The sequence below is a fragment of the Mustelus asterias genome, chromosome 22, assembly GCF_964213995.1.
Source record: "Mustelus asterias chromosome 22, sMusAst1.hap1.1, whole genome shotgun sequence".
NCBI lineage: Eukaryota > Metazoa > Chordata > Chondrichthyes > Carcharhiniformes > Triakidae > Mustelus > Mustelus asterias.
In genome coordinates, this window is record NC_135822.1 from 36,258,539 (window position 1) to 36,279,720 (window position 21,182).

General features: G+C 44.2%; 1 protein-coding gene across 1 annotated transcript in view; it reads right to left on the bottom strand.

The window, feature by feature from the left end:
* The window catches only part of nphp4 (nephronophthisis 4), a 479,472-nt gene that overhangs the window by 51,373 nt on the left and 406,917 nt on the right, over nucleotides 1-21,182 (bottom strand). The window contains exons 17-19 of the mRNA XM_078239167.1: nucleotides 5,274-5,402; nucleotides 4,127-4,332; nucleotides 424-650 (exon numbers count right to left, since the gene is read on the bottom strand). Coding sequence (XP_078095293.1) covers nucleotides 424-650; nucleotides 4,127-4,332; nucleotides 5,274-5,402 — 562 coding nt within the window. The remainder of the gene's footprint in view (nucleotides 1-423; nucleotides 651-4,126; nucleotides 4,333-5,273; nucleotides 5,403-21,182) is intronic.

Consider the following 21,182-nt stretch of genomic DNA (forward strand, 5'->3'; position numbering starts at 1 on the left):
TCGCAAGTCAATGCTGTACACTACCTGATGCGCAGGACAGGAGAGACCTTTGAAGAAGCCTGCAAGTGGGAAATTGTCCCATGGATGGGCAAAGACAGGAGAAAAAGGGAGAAATTTTATCTGATCATTTTCAATACTTTGACCAGGAATATTCAAACCATTGGTCAAATCCTAATGGGTAATCCTAATCAGTGACTTGCTCAAGGCCCACTCTCATTGATCAGTCATCACTGTGTCTTGCTTAAATTCTTAAACATTTCCTCTGTCTCTCAATCCCCTCACTCCCCCTTCCAACTTTAACAAAGATGGGAATTAATCAAATCCATGGAGCATAAGACTTGCTGAGGGTCAAAGGGGAGGAGTGGGCAAGCGTGCTGCAGTTTTTGTTGCAAGGTGGGGGTCAGACTTTATCCACTCATGTACCTGAGTTCTGGATGTTCACATTCAATGGTTACTGTGTGCTGAACACTGTAGGGATTTCTCAGGGAAAATTCAAAAAATTCAGCATTTCCAAGGGTGGCATACAAGGTGTATTGCGTGGTGATGGCCTGAGACAACATCTTGCTGATGCTTTCCGTTTTAATCCGCTCACGGTACGCCTCTACGATTTGTAAGTCTCTCTCGTGGTGGATTCGCTCCTCGTGTTTTGCCTGGAAAAGAATAGAGCATCACCGAGTATGGACAGAGCACCTCTCCGCTGGAAAAGAACAGAGTGTCACCAAGTATGGACACAGCTCACCCGATCTGTCGGAGGACAGGTGGTGACCTTACAAGTTCTGACCTTAAGCACGTCCCTCAGTAGGCAACAATGGCCTGGTCAAGACAAGGCCAGGAACAGTCCATTCACTCACTCATTCACCAGTGGCTAGTTTGGAAGCAGGTGGGGGAACATTTCTCCCACAATAAGTAAATTATATTCAGGAATCACAAATAATAATTAGTTATCCAGACCTAAATCGCAAGCAAACAAAGGATGGATAAAAGAAGAGGAGGAGACATGAAACTCTTTTAAAACTTGTTCTCTTAAGCCCCAAATACAGCAAACAATCATTGTGGAGTAAATTAATTCCAAACTGAAAATACGGAATTATTTTGATCCTACATCGATTTGTTTTCACATTGCTGACAAGACCAGCATTTGTTGCCCATCCCTAATTGCCTTTGAACTGAGGGCTTGCTAGGACATTTCAGAGGGCAGTTAAGAGTCAACCGCCTTGCTATGGGTCTGGAGTCTCATGTAGGCCAGACTGGGTAAGGACGGCAGATTTCCTTCCCTAAAGGACATTACTGAACTAGATTGGTTTTTTACAGCAATTGATGTTGGTTTCAGGGTCACCATTACTAAGACCACCATTATATCCCCGATTAATTAGCTGAATTCAAATTCCACCAGTTTCTGTGATGGGATCTGAACCCCTGTGTCCATGGCATTAGTTTGGGCCTTTGGATTACTAATCTAGTGACATTACCACTATGCCATCATCTCCCCACAAAATGACCAGTAAAACACACCTAAAACTAATTGCTCCTGAGAAGGTGGTTATGAGCTGCCTTCTTGAACCACTGCACTCTGTGTGGTGAAGGTGCAGTCACAGTGCTCTTAGATAGGCAAGTTCCAGGTTTTGGACCCAGTGATGATGAAGGAACAGTGGCAGATTTGGATGTCAGGATGGTGTGTGATTTGGAGGCGAACTTGGAAGTGGTGAGGTTCCCATGCATTAATGGTCAGGAATTTGGGAGATGCTGACAAAGAAGGCTTGGCAAGTTGATCTACTGGATATTGTAGATGACACAACAACAGCCACAGTGTACTAGTGATGGAGGAACATTTAAAGATGGATGTGGTGCCAATCAAGTGAGCCCTTTGTCCTGGATCTTTTTGAGTGTTGCTGGAGCTGCGCCTATCCAGACAAGAGAGCATTCCATCACTCTGGTCTGATGGAAGGTTATCGACCTGAAGCGTTAACTTCATAGGAACTACCTGACCTTTTGAACGTCTCCAGCATTTTCTGTTTGTATTTCGGTGACTTGTGGATGGTAAAAAGACTTTGGGGAGCCAGGAGGTGTATTTGGTGGATTGAGACCAAAGGGGTTTGAAAGCAGTTTCACAATTCTAGATAATACTGTGTTCCTTTGTTTAGATGATATCTGTCTTAAGGCAGTACAGTGTGCTCCCTGAGATAACATTTATAAGGCTTCCCAAAGAAAGTGCTGATATTTGCAGCCAGGAAGTGTGTCAATGTTTGGAGGTCCCTGAAAGCATGTCCATATTTGCAAGGGGGAATTCTAGGAGGATGTCTATATATTTAGAGAAAAAAATTGGAAATCCACTGCTATAGATAATGCCCAAGCAACAGGGAAATCAGCATAATGCGTTTTGGATCACAGATAAGTACATGTTTTAAAATTTATATGTAGGAAGTAGGCTTACATTAACACTGCAATGAAGTTACTGTGAAAATCCCCTAGTGGCCACACTCCGGTGCCTGTTCGGGACCTCTGTCCACTGAGGGGCAGAGATGCTGCTAGCAACAAGTTCACTATAAAATTCATTCCATTGTATTCAATGAAACGCTTTGATACATCTCTGAAAGGTGTGTTCAGGCACTATATAAATGAAAGATTTTTCATCTGGGTCAACTGTCAGTTTAAGTTTATTTATTAGTGTCGCAAGTAGGCTTACATTAACACTGCAATGAAGTTACTGTGAAAATCCCCTAGTCGCCACACTCCGACGCCTGCTTGGGTACACTGAGGGAGAATTTAGCATGGCCAATGCACCTAACCAGCATGTCTTTTGAACTGTGGGAGGAAACTGGAACACATAGAGGAAACCCATGCAGGCATGGGAAGAACGTGCAGACTCCACACAGACAGTGACCCATGCCAGGAATCGACCCAGGTTCCTGGCGCTGTGAGGCAGCAGTGCTAACCACTATGCTTCCATGCCTGGTAAAGACTTTTAAATCCATTACCACAATCTGTCAATTAATAGCACATTTCAATGCCAGAGTATCAAGCAACTTTATGCCTCATCTCAAATGTGTAAACATGACAATTGTGATAAACCACTTACTTTTCTAGACAAAGGATCTATGGCTTTAAACAGCTGGGCCAGCTCATACACACAGAGGGACCACTGAGTCAAAGACCATGCATTCGTTTATCGAGCTGCTGACCCAAATAAAGGAAGGCAAGAATCACAAAATAAACTATTCAACCAGCATTTAAATTTGACTTGTTGCTTCCTGTGTGAATAACACACTGGAGAAAATCAGGATACTCTGGCTGACGAAATCACCACAAGTACGTTGGATCCAACTGAATGTGTGAACGAGAATCCATCTGCATCCAACAAACATTCCCAAATGCAAGTGTAAGGATCAATGTAACCTGGTGGTGACTTTCCTGGAGTGCAGACTATGGTGGCCCTCAGTCGGTGCGATGCAGCATCTCACCAACAATCCTGGCGGCCAGTTACATGGCTGATTAAGCACATCAAGTTCCTGCTCAGATGCCTTACCAAGGCTAAAAAAGGGAGGAGGGAATAAAAAGTACGATCCCTTCAGTGACTTGCCAGGAGCAGATTTTGGAAAACCGTAGTCAGGCCGCATGGGAAATGGACATGAATCTCCGACTGGACGTCGATAATGACCTGGGATTTTGTACCTGGTTGGAGCGCTGGATCAGGGAGTCACCTTTTAGGTCAAAGAACCTTTCAAAGTTAAAGTTGAATTATTAGTCACAAGTAGGCTTACATTAACACTGCAATGAAGTTACTGTGAAAATCCCCTAGTCGCCACACTCTGGTGCCAGTTCGGGTACACTGAGGGAGAATTTAGCACGGCCAATGCACCTAACCAGCACGTCTTTCAGAGGAAACCGGAGCACCCGGAGGAAACGCATGCAGACACGGGGAGAATGTGCAAACTCCGCACAGACAGTCACCCAAGCCGGGAATCGAACCCGGGTTCCTGGCGCAGTGCTAACCACTGTGTCACCGTGCTGTATAATCAATCATATTAACTGTTACTAAGTGTTTGTGTATTATATAAAATCTTGAGGTTTCCTTTAAAGTGCACCATATTTTCCTTTGGTTGAAGGAAATTAAATCAGAGTTCCTTACCAGAATGTGGGTCTTTGATTTAAGATCAACACCGGATTCGAGCTGTCGGACAGCCATCATCCTCTGCAGCTTCCGTTTCCGAATGATATCTGCATCAGTATCCAGTTCCTGGTGCCCATAACTATCAATCCGTGCTCTGGAGAAAATGACCGAGGCCAGTTCGCTGTCCAGGTCTATCATACGCTGCGCTCTGTACGTGTTATGACCTAAAAAAACCACAAACAGCAAGATAATTGGCAGAAAATCCAGGAGGGAGTTTGGACGGTACTTTCGTTTAAACACAGTGTGTGGCCGAGTTTTCTGCTTTTTTTTCCCGAAGTGCTGGCTCAGGCGAGAAAAGCGATGTGCAGCTCGCCAGCTGCATTGCCCACTTTTCCTGTCCTATTTTCCAGCACTTTTGCACATTATGTCCCCATGAATAAAGTCTGCATGCTTTATTATCCGCGCCCTCAACCCATCCTGCTATCTACAATTATTTATGCATTTATATACTCAGGTCCCTCTGGCCCTGCATCCCATTTAGAGTTGTGCCCTTTATTTTATCTATCCAGGCTTTTCCTGCCAAAATGAATCACTTCACATTTCTCCACATTGAACTTCATCTGCCGCTTGCCTGCCCATGTAGTTTTGAAATATTCTCCACTCAGTTCACAATGCTCCCAAGTTTCTTATCACCTGCAAATTGTGCCCTTTACACCAAAGTCTAGGATGTTACATAGAATCAATCATAGAATCCCTACAGTGCAGAAGGAAGCCATTCAGCCCATCGTGCCTGTACCGACCACAATCCCATCCAGGGCGTATTCAGGTTAACGCCACATATTTACCCTGCAAATCCCCCTGACACTAGGGTCAATTTAGAATGGTCAATCAATCTGACTCCCACATCTTTGGATGCATCAGGAAGGAAGAATAAAGGTCCCAACACTGAGGTTACATAGAATGGGCGATCTAATACAGTCTGATTCATGTCACTGTCTGGGATGATTGCCTTACCCTCGAGAAGCAGGAAGCTAATTCTTTGTCGAGTATAGCCTGATCACCTGTGCTGCACTTCAGTAAAATCAGATCCCTTTGCCCCACTGCTGAGCATCTTGTGTTTTCTGAACTATAGAGGGAAGGAAGCTGATTAATAGCTGACACTTACCAATGAATCTCTTCATGCCCACTACGGACAAGCTTCCACCAGAAAACATGCCAGTTCCATCATGGGAGGAGATTATCCTTGACTGAGGAGCAGGCTGAGAGCTTTTTCCTGTCCGCTTGGGTTGGTGCCCTGTGAAGACAAAACGCGCAACAATGTGATCCAAACATTACATCATTACGAGCAATGGTGATATTTGACATAAAAAGGGCGTAATTATTTGTTTAAAACTACACTCCATTCACGATATGGCACTCTGCGATGGGGAACAACACATTCCCAGTTCTGGGCAAGCTTAACCTGGGAGGTGGCAATAAGGATGGCACAATTGCCCTCAAAACCCTGTGCACAGGCAGGGCAAAGGTCAGCCTGTATTTCCTGCTTCTGATTCCTTTCTGAAGACTCCCTGGAAAGCACATATGAGAACAATGGAAGAGATACAATGAGCTACAATGCTGTCACAATTAAACTGCTTCCTGACAATTGGTGGAGTGACCTACTGTAAAAGTGGTGGTGGTAGGGAATTTCATTCACTGCTATCGTGCCTCAGAATATTACAGGCAGCATGTCTATGACTTTCTGAGTTGTGGTGGTGGCAGGCGAGATTTCCAGGCACCGATCCAGGCTGGAAAACTGGCTCTTCACTCCCCAGGCAAATGCACGTGATGTGGGGTAGTTGGCAAAAGTTATCAGAAAGTTGTCAGCATCAATCGAAAACAAGTCAGCCTTCTGGAAAGGGAGAACAAAACTGAAGAGAGTTGCAACTTCAGAAGTAACTGTGTGCCCACCTTCCTTTGATGGAATCAATATCCAAATCATGACATTGTATCCTCAGCATTTCTTGTCTGCATTCATTCACCCAATCACCAACACAGTCCACATACAAAAAGTCCACATGCTGACAAAAGGCACAGTGCTACAGTGGGTAGCACTGCTGCCTCTCAGCGCCAGGGACTCCATTTCGATTCCGGCCTTAGATGACTGTCTGTGTGGAGTTTGCACGTTCTCCCCGTGTCTGCATAGGTTTCCTCCCACAGTGCAAAGATGTGCAGGTTAGGTGGAGTGGCCATGGTAAATTGTCCATTAGTGTCCTAAGGTTGGGGGATTAGCAGGTAAATAGGTAGGGCTACGGGGATAGGGCCTTGCTAAGATGCTCAGTCAGAGAGTCGATGCAGACTCAATGGGCCAAATGGCCTCCTTCTGCACTTTAGGGATTCTATGATTTCACCCTGCCTGCGCATCTTGGAAATCCTGTAGGCAAGAGCTCAGGTAAAAATCAGACCTTTAGTGACGAGCACCCTCTTTGCATGGGATGTGGTTTTAACTCAAGCTGCTTCACAGCTCCAGGGACCTGGGTTCGATTCCCGGCTTGGGTCACTGTCTGTGTGGAGTTTGCACATTCTCCTCGTGTCTGCGTGGGTTTCCTCCGGGTGCTCCGGTTTCCTCCCACAGTCCAAAGATGTGCGGGTTAGGTTGATTGGCTATGCTAAAAAAAAAATTGCCCCTTAGTGTCCTGAGATGTGTAGGTTAGAGGGATTAGTGGGTGGATATGGTGGTAGGGCCTGGGTGGGATTGTGGTCGGTGCAGACTCGATGGGCCGAATGGCCTCTTTCTGTACTGTAGGGTTTCTATGATTCTATGAAATGCAAAATACTGCAGATGCTGGGAATCTGAAATGAATGAGATAGTTGGGATCATAGCCTGACAAGAATGTGGCAAAAACAGCAACCTCAACTAATACTGTCACCAATCACCCTTGGGCAACCTAGCAGTAAATAAAACTACCCATTACATATTGCTGCACATCTTTCATTTCGGTCTGAATCAGACCATGAGCACAGGGAACATTTAAGGAAGCTGCACATAAAAAATACAAGATGTTGCTGTCTTATTTGTAGGCAAAAATATTTACTGTGACATCCTCAGATACACTGAGAGAATAACTTCCCATTACGCTTAATGGGAGGGATTCTGTACCTGGTTTCCATGCTTTCCAAATTCATCCCCTTAGCAACAATTGTAACAAGGCTATCTCCACAGCATTAGGTGTCATCCACTGGCTTAGACAAGCATCAACCGAGTGTCCACACAGGTCACAGGGTCAGATTTACACCATTGGCCTGAGTGAAATGGCCTGACGGCAATCTGCCACTTTGCCATTAGCTGCAGATACAGGCACCAGAAACCCTGGCAGAATGCAGGTTGGACCAGCAGAACCACAGGCAGCATCTTGGGTTTAACAACAGCTGGGGAGGAAAGAGTTAAAGCGATTCACACCTCACTGGATCTGTTAATGGTTTATTCATATGGGGATGCATCAATGAAAGAAAGATGAATATAATATGATTTTTAAGTATTAAGTTGATATCAAAGTACTAAGTGTTGTATTTTAACAAATTAATCGAGGGTCCTGGGTTCGATTCCCGGCTCGGGTCACTGTCTGTGTGGAGTTTGCACATTCTCCTCGTGTCTGTGTGGGTTTCCTCCGGGTGCTCCGGTTTCCTCCCACAGTCCAAAGATGTGCGGGTTAGGTTGATTGGCCAGGTTAAAAAAAAATTGCCCCTTAGAGTTCTGGGATGCGTAGGTTAGAGGGATTAGCGGGTAAAATATGTGGGGGTAGGGCCTGGGTGGGATTGTGGTCGGTGCAGACTCGATGGGCCGAATGGCCTCCTTCTGCACTGTAGGGTTTCTATGATTTCTTTCTATGATAAAAGTATTTCAATATGGAGTCACCTCAGTCAGAAATGCAGAAAATGATGATTGAGGTTCAAACGTTTATGGTTGAGTGAGCAAGAATGCAATAATTTCAAGTTTTGGGTACACAGGATGAAACATAGTATATTTAAAACAATGAGACTTCCATTGTCCAAGGCATAGCATTGTGTAGTCTTTTGGGCCGAGGGCTGACATATCCCTATCTTGGCAGAATGCCGTTGGGAAAATAGTCACATGGCAGAGCCCTTTGCAACATGGCTACCAGGAAGTGGGTTACGCCAGGGGGGGTAGGATCCAGTAAGGGGAATGGGTAAACAGTAAATCATCATGACAAGCAGCGTATCGCAACTGGCTGAGGTAATCTATCATAATGTGGATTGACATAGTAATGTGAAATGAAATTGAATTAAGCTAATTAGTAGGAGTATCAGAGATAAGCAGAAACTATAATTGAATTGCATTTTGGCTCAGTGCCTCAGATCTTCGGAGAGGTCTTCCAGCACCAGCAGGCGTTGATTGACCCTTCAGGGAACTCCCGCGGCCGAGGTTAATGTCTTGTGTGTCTTTTATGCTTTTAAAATAAATTCCGAGTACGCCTTCTAAATCAAAAATATTGCCTTTTGTGAAATTAATTCTAGCTTTTTCAAGTTCTTTTTAAGGGAATTCAACCACCGTTAGAGAAACTCCCTACGACAGCAGGTGATCAGGTAATCATACAGTCAGTCATGCCTGGAGACCGCACTACTGTAAGTGGCTGTGACTGTTCAACACACAATTTCCGCTGTGTAACTATTCTCCACTCACTGCATTTTTCTGGGGAGAGCGTCTTGCTCTTTCTAGGGCAATTTTTCCATAGTTTTGACAAGAGTTGTTGCAGTTCATAGAAATTCTGTTTACCGAGGCTCTGTCTGCTATGATCCCTCCCTTAATGTCACCCTGTGTTAGTGATTGTTACAGAGCACCTCAGTAGCTGATAGAGTGGTGGCAATGCTGGAAGATACACAAAAGAAATCATAAAAGTAACAATCTTGATATTACAATTGCAGCTCAGGAACCAATGTGTTATATGTAAAGTTTGATCTCTCCACTATCAGAAATATGAGCAGGGGAGTAGCTGAAAGTGCCCTTTGTGCCTACTCTGCCAAAAGGCAAGATCACTGCTGAACTTTCTACTCCAACTCCACTTTCCCAGCCTATCCCCATATCGCTGGATTTCCTCATGCTCAGAAATCTGTTGATCTTAGTCTTGAACAGAGCCATGAATGTAAGCATTGGCTCAACATCTACAGCCCTCTGTTTCCAAAGATTCACAATTCTTTGAGTGAAAGAATTGCTCCTCATTGTTGAGATACCATGCAAAGTTAGGATGTACGCAGTAAATTGATAATTTATACAAATTTCAAAACATTAGCAATAACGAACATTTTTAACGCAGTTCATCAGAAACTCAGTCAGAGGAGTTTCTCTTCCTCTGCGAGCAACGTAGCGTAATGGTTGAGGTTGAACTGTAGAGATAGTTTCGGTTGGATTTGCTTCACTGGGACTCTCCTGATACGACCACATCACTTTCCACTATTTCCACAGTTCCATTGGGGGCGGCACTTTGGTCTGCTATTGACTGATCAGCCACTTTATTCCTTGGACAAACAGCAACACGACTTGGTGGCACAATTTGGGCAGTAACACTGGCTCTTGGGGCGGTCCCATCTCTACAAATAATCAACCTGTTTCTTCAAAAACTCGTCCTGCACTTTCATTTCTATAGGGCAGTGGCCTCGTCCTGGTCACAACAATTCCTGGACTAACTTGGTCCGCTTGCAAAATTCTTTACAACAATTGGATCAGCTATCTCAAATGCTCTTTCCACTGCTGACGAATCATTGTTTGCATCAGTTGTAAAGGGATCAATTACAATTTGTTTCGGACAGTAAGAAGTACTGGGCTATGTGACCTGGTGACCCTTGACCTGGTGGCTGTACTAACGGGAAGGTGGGTAAGGTCTAAAAGGAGAACTGCAGACCCAAATGAGAGCTACAAGAGTTACTATTTACCCATTCCCCTTACTGGATCCTACCCCCCTGGCATAACCCACTTCCTGGTAGCCATGTTGCTAAGGGCTCTGCCATGTGACTATTTTCCCAACGGCATTCTGCCAAGATAGAGATATGTCAGCCCTGGGCCCAAAAGACTACACAATTCTATGCCTTGGACAATGGAAGCCTCATTGTTGTAAATATACTATGTTACATCCTGTGTACCCAAAACTTGAAATTATTGCATTCTTGCTCACTCAACCATAAACTTTTGAACCTCAATCATCATTTTCTGCAACATTCGCATTTCTGGCTGAGGTGAATCCATATTGAGGGTGAAGGCGAGCTCCGCACATATGCAGACAAAGAAAGAAAGAGGACAGACACAGAAAGAGGAAAACAGGGTATTCTTGTGAGGAGAATAAGCAAATAACTCTCAGGAAGAGGTCAGTTTTTCTGTTTGTCAGAAAACGTGACAGGAGTGCTTGTTCTGTGCAAGTTGGGTAAAAAGGTTTTAAACTAGAAATCTGCATGAATAGCTCGGAGATGCTAAAGAGTTGGGTGTTTTCAGAGAAGTAGCCATACATGAACCGGGATGTCATTGGTTGATTCAAAAGGAAATCTGGAAAGCTACACCGTCAGGATTGTTGTGACCCCAGGGAGAGAAGATTTATACAAGTGCGTCTTGCTGCCGGTAATTGTACCTGTGAAACTCAAAAGGTAAAATCTGCTGTCGGTTAGGACTCCTGATCTTTCTGCATGAAGAAAGAACAGCATATTGTAGAACTGTGTAGACAAGTAGTGTCAACATTTGTGTGGGGAATAATGTGAATGCTTGACATTGCGTAAGATGCATCTTTGCCATGTCACTGTTTGAAGTAAAATTTACCTTTATATTTGAAGTATCATTTGTCTGTTAATTCACGCATAATTTGTGATGGTTCTGATTCATGCTAAAGCAAAAGTTGTTGGCAATTTCTTCATTTGGGGGCTATTCAGTAATTTTGGTTTACAGTTTCCCCTGAGGATCATGACACTCATCAAGCAGAGGAAACCATTAAATTGCGCATTTTATTTTTATTCATAACTAATTATCTTCATATCCAATGGCCAACTGTTATACTTTTTCACGACAAGGATAAGCGGTAGCGCAGTGGCATTGTCACTGGACTCATAATCCAGAGACCCAGAGTAATGCTTTGAGGTCTCAGGTTTAAATCCCACCACTGTTGATGGTGGAATTGGAATTCAATTTTTAAAAATCCATTGTTGATTGTTGTAAAAACCCATCTGATTCACAAATGTCTTTTAGGGAAGAAAATCTGCCGTCCTTGCCTGGTCTGGCCGACATGTGACTCCAGAGCCACAGCAATGTGGTTAACTCTTAACTGCCCCTTCAAGGGCAATAAATGCTGGCCCAGCCAGTGACACCCAACAAAAATAAAGATAAAGACAGGCAACCTTTTACCCTAATGTTATACCAGTTCTTTAATACAAAAACAAAACATTGATTATTACCCACAGGAATACAAAGTACAATGTTGCAGCTTTATAGAACCTTAGTTAAGCTGCACTTGGAATATAGTGTTCAATTCTGGTCGCCACACTACCAGAACGATGTGGAGGCTTTGGAAAGGGTACAGAAAAGATTTACCAGGATGTTGCCTGGTATAGAGGGCATTAGCTATGAGGAGAGGTTGGAGGAGCTTGGCTTGTTCTCACTGGAACGACCGAGGTTGAGGGGCGACCTGATAGAAGTCTATAAGATTATGAGAGGCATGGACAGAGTGGATAGTCAGAAGCTTTTTCCCAGGGTGGAAGAGTCAATTACTAGGGGGCACAGGTTTAAGGTGCGTGGGACAAGGTTTAAAGGAGATGTACGAGGCAGATCTTTTACACAGAGGGTGGTGGGGGCTTGGAACTTGTTGCCAGGGGAGGTAGTGGAAGTGGATATGGTAGTGACTTTTAAGGGGCGTCTTGACAAATACATGAATATGATGGGAGTAGAGGGATATGGTCCCTGGAAGGGTAGGGGGTTTTAGTTAAGTCAGGCAGCATGGTCGGTGCAGGCTTGGAGGGCCAAAGGGCCTGTTCCTGTGCTGTAATTTTCTTTGCTCCTTGTTCTACAGGTACACTGCGGATTTGCCAATTCCACAAATTTTCTGAAATGCTCTAACGATATTTGCAATCTAAAACCTGTGTCTATGACAGAAACCTTCATGCTGGCATTTATATCTGCTTTCAGCCAGGTCAGGAGCTGAACCAGATGGTTAAGACTCACCTCAGCCTACCGTTCGTGCTTCCATATTCAGCAGTCTCTCCTGCCAGGAGATGGAAACCCTACATTGCAGAAGGAAGCCATTTGGCCCATCGAATCCACACTGACTCTCTAGCAGAATATCTTGTCATAGAATGTCATAGAAACCCTACACTGCAGAAGGAGGCCATTTGGCCCTTCGAGTCTGCACTGACTCTCTGACAGAATACCTTGTTATAGAATCCCTACAGTTCAGAAGTAAGCCATTCGGCCCATCGAGCCTGCACCGACGAACAATCCCACCCAATCCCCGTAACCTCATGTATATACCCTGCTAGTGCCCCTGACACTAAGGGGCAATTTAGCATGGCCAATCCACCTAACGCATCTGCACATAGACAATCCACCAGAACAACTTTGGACTGTGGGAGGAAACCGGAGCACCGTAGGAAAACCCACGCAGATACAGGGAGAACGTGCAAACTCCACACAGTCACCCAATTGAATTGAACCTGGATCCCTGGTGCTGCGAGGCAGCAATGCTAACCAGAGATCCCCAAAATTCATTTCAGACAGCAGAGGCGGAAGCTGTACAGCCACTTTTTTGGGCTACCATCAGTTGCCCATGCATCACAACTGTAAAGGAGGCTACTGTAAAAGTCACTCTATCTTTCATCCTGCCTAATAGATACACTAATATTACACACGTTTAACTTTAAAGTCAGGGAGTAGTCAAAGCTTCCTCTGCACTGTCAGGCTTCATCCCATGGTGACCCTCATACTGGAAGAGTGCTCAAAAGCAGCACAGGTTCACGAGTTCTGCCTCACTGCCGCACAAGCACAGCACAGGGAGATATGGACAGCGAAGGTAGAACAACTACTCGTGCTTATGTAGCACTTTTAAGTGTAGTAAAAAAAATCATGAAATAATTCACATGAATGTCATCAGACTAAATCTGAGACCGAGTCACATAAAACAGATATTGGAAAGTTGACCAAAAACATGGTCAAAGAGATGGATTTCAAAGGAAGGTCTTAAAAGGGGTAAGAGGTGAAGTGGTTTAGGAAGGATATCCCAGAGTTTAGACCATAGGTGGCAGAAGGCATGACTGCCTATAATGGGTGGCTGAAATTGGATGTACACAAGAACCACCCTCCAGCAATACTGAGTTTCTTCTGTGATGTGGCTGAGTTAATCACATAAAAACAAATCTGACATTAGCTTAAACCCGATTGAGCCAAAGACCTCAGCTTGTTGCAATGGACAGCTAAGATTTTTAATATTCATTCTTGGGATGTGAATATCGCTGTCCAGGCCAGCATTTATTGCCCATCCCTTATTGCCCTTGAGAAGTTGGTGGTGAATTGCCACAGTCCATGTGGTGTCGATACACCCACAGTGCTGTTAGGGAGGGAATTTCAGGATTTTGAACTGGTGACAGTAAAGAAATGGCGATATATTTCCAAATCGGGATGGTCAGTGACTTGGAGGGGAACTTCCAGGTGGTGGTGTTCCCATGCAATTGCTGCCCTTGTCCTTCTAGATGGTAGCGTCAGGTAAGGTGCTGTCTATGGAGCCTTGGTGAGCTCCTGCAGTGCATTTTGTAGATGTGACATACTAGTGCCATTGTTCATTGGTTGAGGGAGTGGATGTTTGTGGATGTGGTGCCAATCAAGCAGGCTGTTTTGTCCTGGATGATGTCGAGCTTCTTGAGTGTTGTTGGAACTGCACTCATCCGGGCAAGTTGAAAGTATTCCATCACATTCCTGATTTGTCCCTTGTAGATGGTGGACAGACTCTGGGGAGTCAGGGGGTGAGTTACTTGTCATTTGATTCCTCGCTTCTGACCTGCTCTTGTAATTACAGTATTTGTATGGATGGTCCAGTTCAGTTTCTGATTAATGGTAACCCCCAGGATGTCAATAATGGGGGCGGATTCAGCAATGTATTAGGGACCAAATCAGAAACTCCAAGATATGAAGTTAGCCCCGACACCAACTTTTTTTCATTTTGGCATTAGTTTTTTTTAAATTCATTCATCGGACATGGGCGTCGCTGGCTAGCCAATATTTATTGCCCATCCTAGTTGCCCGAGGGCAATTGAGAGTCAACCACATTGCTGTGGCTCTGGAGTCACATGTAGGCCAGACCAGGTAAGGACGGCAGATTTCCTTCCCTGAAGGACATTAGTGAACCAGATGGGCTTTTACAACAATCGACAATGGTTTCACGATCATCAGTAGATTCTTAATTCCAGATTTTTAAAATTAAATTCAAATTCTACCATCTGCCATGGTGGGATTCGAACCTGGGTCCCCAGAACATTAGCTGAGTTTCTAGATTAATAGTCCAGCGATAATACCACTAGGCCATCGCCTCCCCACTTTTAGCGCGAGCATAAGGTATTTCATTGCGGGTTTGATTTAATGACCCACTGGGAAGCTTTTATTAAAGCATACTTTATTTAACACCACAGTTAAAATATAACAAAAAGAATCAGCATAACTTTTACCTATTGAAAATATTTAAACATGACAAGGTATAATCCTCAACAGCTAACTATCTCTATAGTTCCAATGTAAACAACAACCCCGCAGACACATATTCCTCTTCAGACTAAGTTAACACAAAAAAAAAGGCTCAAGTGGATGCTAGAATTCCAGCCTTTTAACTCTTCTGGACAGATACGGAATACACCTGTCTCCTGACTCCCATACAGCAGAGAAAGGGACTTATTTCCTGGCAGATCCTACTCTCCAAATCCAGGGAGAGAAAGAGACCCAGAGAAAGCTACCTCTCTCTAAAGATCTCAAGGAGCAACTGACTTTATTTGTCTGTGTAAGCCTGGACCCTCTCAATCACATGATTTTTCCTGTCAATCAAGCGCAACTTTGAAAACCCCCAGGAGAAAACACTAAAATAGCAGAATAGCATTAGCCCACATTGAAACAAACATTCTAGTAATTAGGATTCATAATGCATTTGCAGCATCACCAGGGCTGCCAGTTACAGACAAAACAGCACCGATAAATTGAACTGACTGCTAAAAGAAACCTGCACAAGAAATATGACACAAATGCATCTCTTCGAGGCACAGTATTATCACAAATGGCAGTGCCATTGAATGACATGGGGTTATGGTTAGATTCTCTCTTGTTGGAGATGGTCATTGCCTGGCACTTGGGTGGCGTGAACCTTACTTACCACTTGTCAGCTCAAGCCTGGAACTGTGAGGAGTGCGAATCCAAGGAGTCACAAATGGTGCTGAACATTGTGCAGTCATCAGCTAACATCCCCACTTCAGACCTTATGATGGAAGGAAGGTCATTGATGAAGCAGCTGAAGATGGTTTGGCCTAGGACACTGCCCTAAGGATCTCCTTCAGTGATGTCCTGAAACGGGGATGCCTCCAACCACTATCCTTTGTGCCAGGCATGGCTCCAACCAACAGAAGGTTCCCCCCAATTCCTATTGACTTCAGTTTTTGAAAGTGCCAAACTTGGTCCAATGCTGTCTTGATGTCAAGGACAGTCACTCTCACCCCACCTCTGGAATTCAACACTTTTGTCCCTGACTGAACTAAGGTTGTAAAATTGGATGTGACAGATTGGGTTACCTTGGAAGGAAAACCTTTTCCTTTCACAATTTTGTTTTCTTTTCTCAAAGATACTCAAGGCCCATCATCTAATAGATCTATAATCCAGCCAGCAGGTCCCTGAGCAAAGCCATCTCCTCTTTGGAGATTGAACTGGTATCTGCCTCTTACTGGGTGCACATACAAGTACATCCTCAATTCAAACATGAAGACAATGGAAAGATCAACAGTTAAAAGAAACCACCATTGCAATAAAAGGTCTTTTGTGCAGATATCAGATTAAATAGATATATATCTGATAATCCAAAGTATTCATTAATACCCTGAACTCTACCACTCGCACTCCAAGGAGCCCCAGGCCAAAGAAGATGAAGAGAAGATTTAATTGAGGGCAAATTTATGAGGGATTTTGAGAGAGAAATAAAGAGAAACCATTTCCAATAGAAAGAGGGGCGGTCATCAGAGGACAGATAATTGATAATAAAAGCCAGCAGGGACATGCGGCAAATTTAGTCTATGCTGCAAGTTGTTGCAATCTGAAATGTGCTATCTGGAAAGGCAATGAAAAGGAGCAAGATCAATAGCGGCTTTCGCAAAGCAATTGAATAAATATTTGAAAAGGAAAAATTGCAGGAGTATGGAGAAGGAGTAGGGAAGTGGGATGATTTAGTTCACTCTTTCAAAAGAGGCACAGTCTGTCAAATGATGTCCTTCTGCGCAGTATAATTCTATCATTTTATGCCTCAGGCTTTTGGATTGACACTGAGAAATTGAGTACACTGATAACGGGACATGAGTGTGAGCCATACTGAGACAATGGAGACAATCAGAGGGGTGAGAAGACAGAGAATAGGAGGGAACTACAGGAGAATGGTGATGGACTATGAGAAAATAATTGTACAGTGTTATGATCTTGGTCTAGACCAGTGTTCTTATAAACATAAATCCAAAATCCCAGTTATTTATTGAAAAAAACGATGCCACAAGATTTCATGGTAAAAACAAAAGAATTTTACCATACAAAAGTCAAAACACTAACTACTATCTTGGGTAACCTGTACTCTAAAACCTAGAACCAGCATGAATCAACAGGAAAATTGCAGTTGACTATAAGTTATAAGTGACAATTAAACTGCAGAAACAACTCCGAAAGATCTGACAAATTGGCTCGACAGTCCATTCAGCAAATATGTCAACAACTTCAGACACAAAGTCCTTCGAAACTCTATCCTCCTCATGAAGAATTTCAGCTCTTCCACGATTTAGCCTGATATCCAGCCAACAGCAATGCACAACCAAGGCAAGGTCCACGGGCATATCACCAGAAACGGCATGTTTCCAACCCCTACTCAGCTCTGCTCACCACAGTCGGAATGGTGTAGCTCCACCAACGTTGTCTTCAGAAACAGGTACGGCAACTGTACCTTTACCTATTCTCCACGTCTGGATCTGACCTCCGTCTTCTTGAGCCTGCTTGAACTGCACCACTGGGATCATCATCCGATAGCTCTACGTCCTTTTATATGGTTTCAACCAGTTTCATTCTATCCAGGTGTTTTGGCTTCCAATCTCAGTTTCAGCCTTAATTTCCTGAGAAACTGGAAGGGTCAGTTTCCCTTTTCAATTCGGGTCTGTCTCAAAGAAAATACAAGCTTTGAAACCACAGAATCCATCACCACAGAGTGGCACCAACAGCACCATGAGAAAAATGTCACTGCCAGACAGGAAGGGAACATTTTCGTATTGCCCAAAGGCAAGGCTACAATAGAGAAACTGTGCACGAATTGTGTGCTAGCTGGCAGAAGGCTGTTGTAATGACAAAACAGTCTGACTCCCAACTTTCTGAAAAGGTGAGGAACTACATAATGTCGATCATAACCTCAATAAGTCCCAAAGTGCTTTACATCCAATGAAGCACTATGGAAGTTTAGTCACAGTTGAAATGTAGAAAGTGTGGCAGCCAACCTCTGCCCAGCAAGCTCCCACAAACAGCAATGCAATAATAAGATACTGCCAAGCAATGACTATCCCCAGCAATCACCCCTTGACATTCAACAGCATTACAATCGCTAAATCCCCTACCAACATCACCTGGGGGCTGGGGGGGGTTACTATTGGCCAGAAACTTAACTGGACCAACATTTAAATACTGCTGCAACAGGAACAGGTCAAAGGCTGGGAATTCTCAGGCGAGTAACCTCTTGACACACAGGAGAATAGGAGAAGGAGTAGGCCATTCGGTCCCTCAAACCAGTCGATAAAATCATGGCTGATCTGATTGTGGCATTATCTCCACATTCTGTCTACCCCCAATAACCTTCGGTTTCCGTGTCAATCAATAATCTCTCTGCCTCAGAAGTGTCCAACAATCCTACTTCTATCGCTCTGTGGGAAAGAATTTCCAAAGACTCATAACCCTTTGAGAGAATTTCTTTTTATCTTACATGGCAAACCCCTTATTTTTAAACTGTTTCTCCCAGTTCTAGTCTCTCCCTCAAGCATCCACCCTGTCAGTTCCCCTCAGGATTGTATATGTTTCAATAAGGTCACCTCTCATTCTTTCAAACTCCAAAGGATACAGACCCAGCCTGTCCAATCTTTCCTCATAAGATAATCCTGCCATCCCAGGTAACAGGCGAATAAACCATCTCTGAACTGCTTCTAAAACATTTATACCCATTTTTAAGGAGACTAAAACTGTACGCAGTGCTCCAGGTGTGGTCTCACCAATACCCCATACAACTGTAGCAAAACATCCCTACTGTTATATTCCATTCCCCTTGTGCTTCCCAAAGCCTGTCCACCATTTACTTAGCATAAGACAGAATTCAGGTGGAATAGTCTCCCAACAACACTAGGGTGGCGATGGCCTAGTGGTTATTATCACGAGACTATTAATCCAGAAACTCAGCTAAAGTTCTGGGACCCAGGTTCGAATCCCACCACAGCAGTTGGAGCAATTTGAATTCAGTAAAAAAAAAATCTGGAATTAAGAATCTGCCGATGACCATGAAACCATTGTCGATTGTCGGAAAAACGTATCTGGTTCACTAATGTCCTTTAGGGAAGGAAATCTGCCATCCTTACCTGGTCTGACCTACATGTGACTCCAGAGCCACAGCAATGTGGATGACTCTCAACTGCCCTCAGGCAACTAGGGATGGGCAATAAATGCTGCCAGCCAGCGATGTCCATGTCTCATGGATGGATAAAAAAAAGACTCATGAAGCTCAATGCCATCCAACACAAAGCAGCCCCGCTCGACAGGAATCCCATTCACCACCATAAACATTTACTCCCTCCGCCACAGTTGTGACAATGTGCACCATATACAAGATGGACTGCAACAACTTGCTCCTTTGACAACACCTGTCAAACCCATGGCCTCTATTACCTAGACAGACGAGGGCAACAGACACACAACAACACCACTATCTACAAACTCCCCATCAAGCCCCACACCACCTTGTCTTTGGAGCGCTATCAACATTTCTTCATTGTCACTGGGTTAAAATCCTGACACTCGCTTCCTAACAGCACTGTGGGTGTACCTACACTATTTGCATACAACGGTTCAAAAAGGCAGCTCACCACTACCTTCTTGAGGACAATTAGGGATGGGCAACAAATGTTGGCCGATGCTCATATATCACAGATGAATCAAAATGATAACCAGATAATCAGATTCTTAATGACTGCTTGAGGAATAAGTACTGGGCAGGATACTGAAGAGAACCTCCCTACTCTTCTTCGAGTAGTGTCATGGAATCTTTCACATCTTCCTGAGAAGGTAGGCAGATATCCCATTTAATATCTCACCTGAAAACACCACGGGCAGTGCAGCCCTCCCTCAACTCTGCGCTGAAGCATCTGTCTTATCTGCTCACATCTCTGGAATTTGACAACCCATAACTTACAAACTGGAAGGCAAATACCAACAGCAGGAAACAGTCACTCAGTGCAGCTCCACTGAGCTGACTTCTATACCGGCACTGACTTAGTTCAGGTTCTTAAGATGTGCGGGTTAGGTTGATTGGCCATGCTAAATTGGCCTTAGTGTCAGGGGGATTAGGGGGGTAAATATGTGGGGTTACGGGGATAGGGCCTGGGTGGGATTGTGGCCGGTGCAGGCTCGATGGGCCGAATGACCTCCTTCTGCACTGTAGGGATTCGATGATTCCTGTCGAGAGGAAATAGTGGATGTTTTCTGCAGTTTACAGAAACAAAGCTGATTCTCTTACTGTTAGAGTCACGGGAAACTGTTCTCACTAAATCCAAACCAAAGCACCCCCAGAATAGCAGTGGACTGACAGTGCATTCAAATGCAAGTGCGTGGAAAAATTACACAAAACACTGTTATCCTTCTCAAAACATGGCTCACCTCGTCTTTCAATTTCAATCACAGCACAAGTCCTTTGCATGCTGATATTTTTCTGATTGAGTGACCAGTCATCCACGGGGATTTAATTTAGTTGTTGGACAATTCAGTTTCAGTTTGGCATGCTCGCTCGAGCAGATAGTCTAACCACGTGTCAATCTGCATGATTCTACAGATAGCAATGTGCCTGATTTTAGAGTGTATCTATAGGCGGAGACAGCAGTCTGTATCCAATAACGGCATGTTCAAAAACATGGAATGAATAATTAATAAACTTGACAACATTAAAGTCTCTCCTTCAGCTCACTGACAGCTGTGCAGTATGTGCAACCTTCCTATAAATGAAGGCACGGTGGTTAGCACTGCTGCCTCACAGCGCCAGAGACCCGGGTTCGATTCCCGGTTTGGGTCACTGTGCGGAGTCTGCACGTTCTTCCCATGTCTGCGTGGGTTTCCTCCGGGTGCTCCGGTTTCCTCCCACAGTCCGAAAGACGTGCTGGTTAGGTACATTGGCCATGCTAAATTCTCCCTCAGTGTACCCGAACAGGCGACTAGAGGATTTTCACAGTAACTTCATTGCAGTGTTAATGTAAGCCTGCTTGTGATTAATAAATAACCTTAAACTTTAATAAATCTTAAATTTACAATTCCATTGAAATACTCCCTGTGTGCCCCATCTCTTGGAACCTGGTTTTTCAGCCCCTTTAGCTGTTTGATGTGGCCTTCTCAGATATTTTTCTCTCCTTTATTTCCTTCCCAGTGTCAGCTTTGGCTCAGTTGGTGGTACACTCATCTCTGAGGCACATGGTTCCAGCTTCAAGTCCCACTCCAGGGCTTGCGAACAGAAATCAAAGCTAACACCTCTGGGAGTGCTGCACTGCCGCAGGCTCTGTCTTTCAGATGAGACACTAAGCCAAGGCTTCAAAGGAGAGC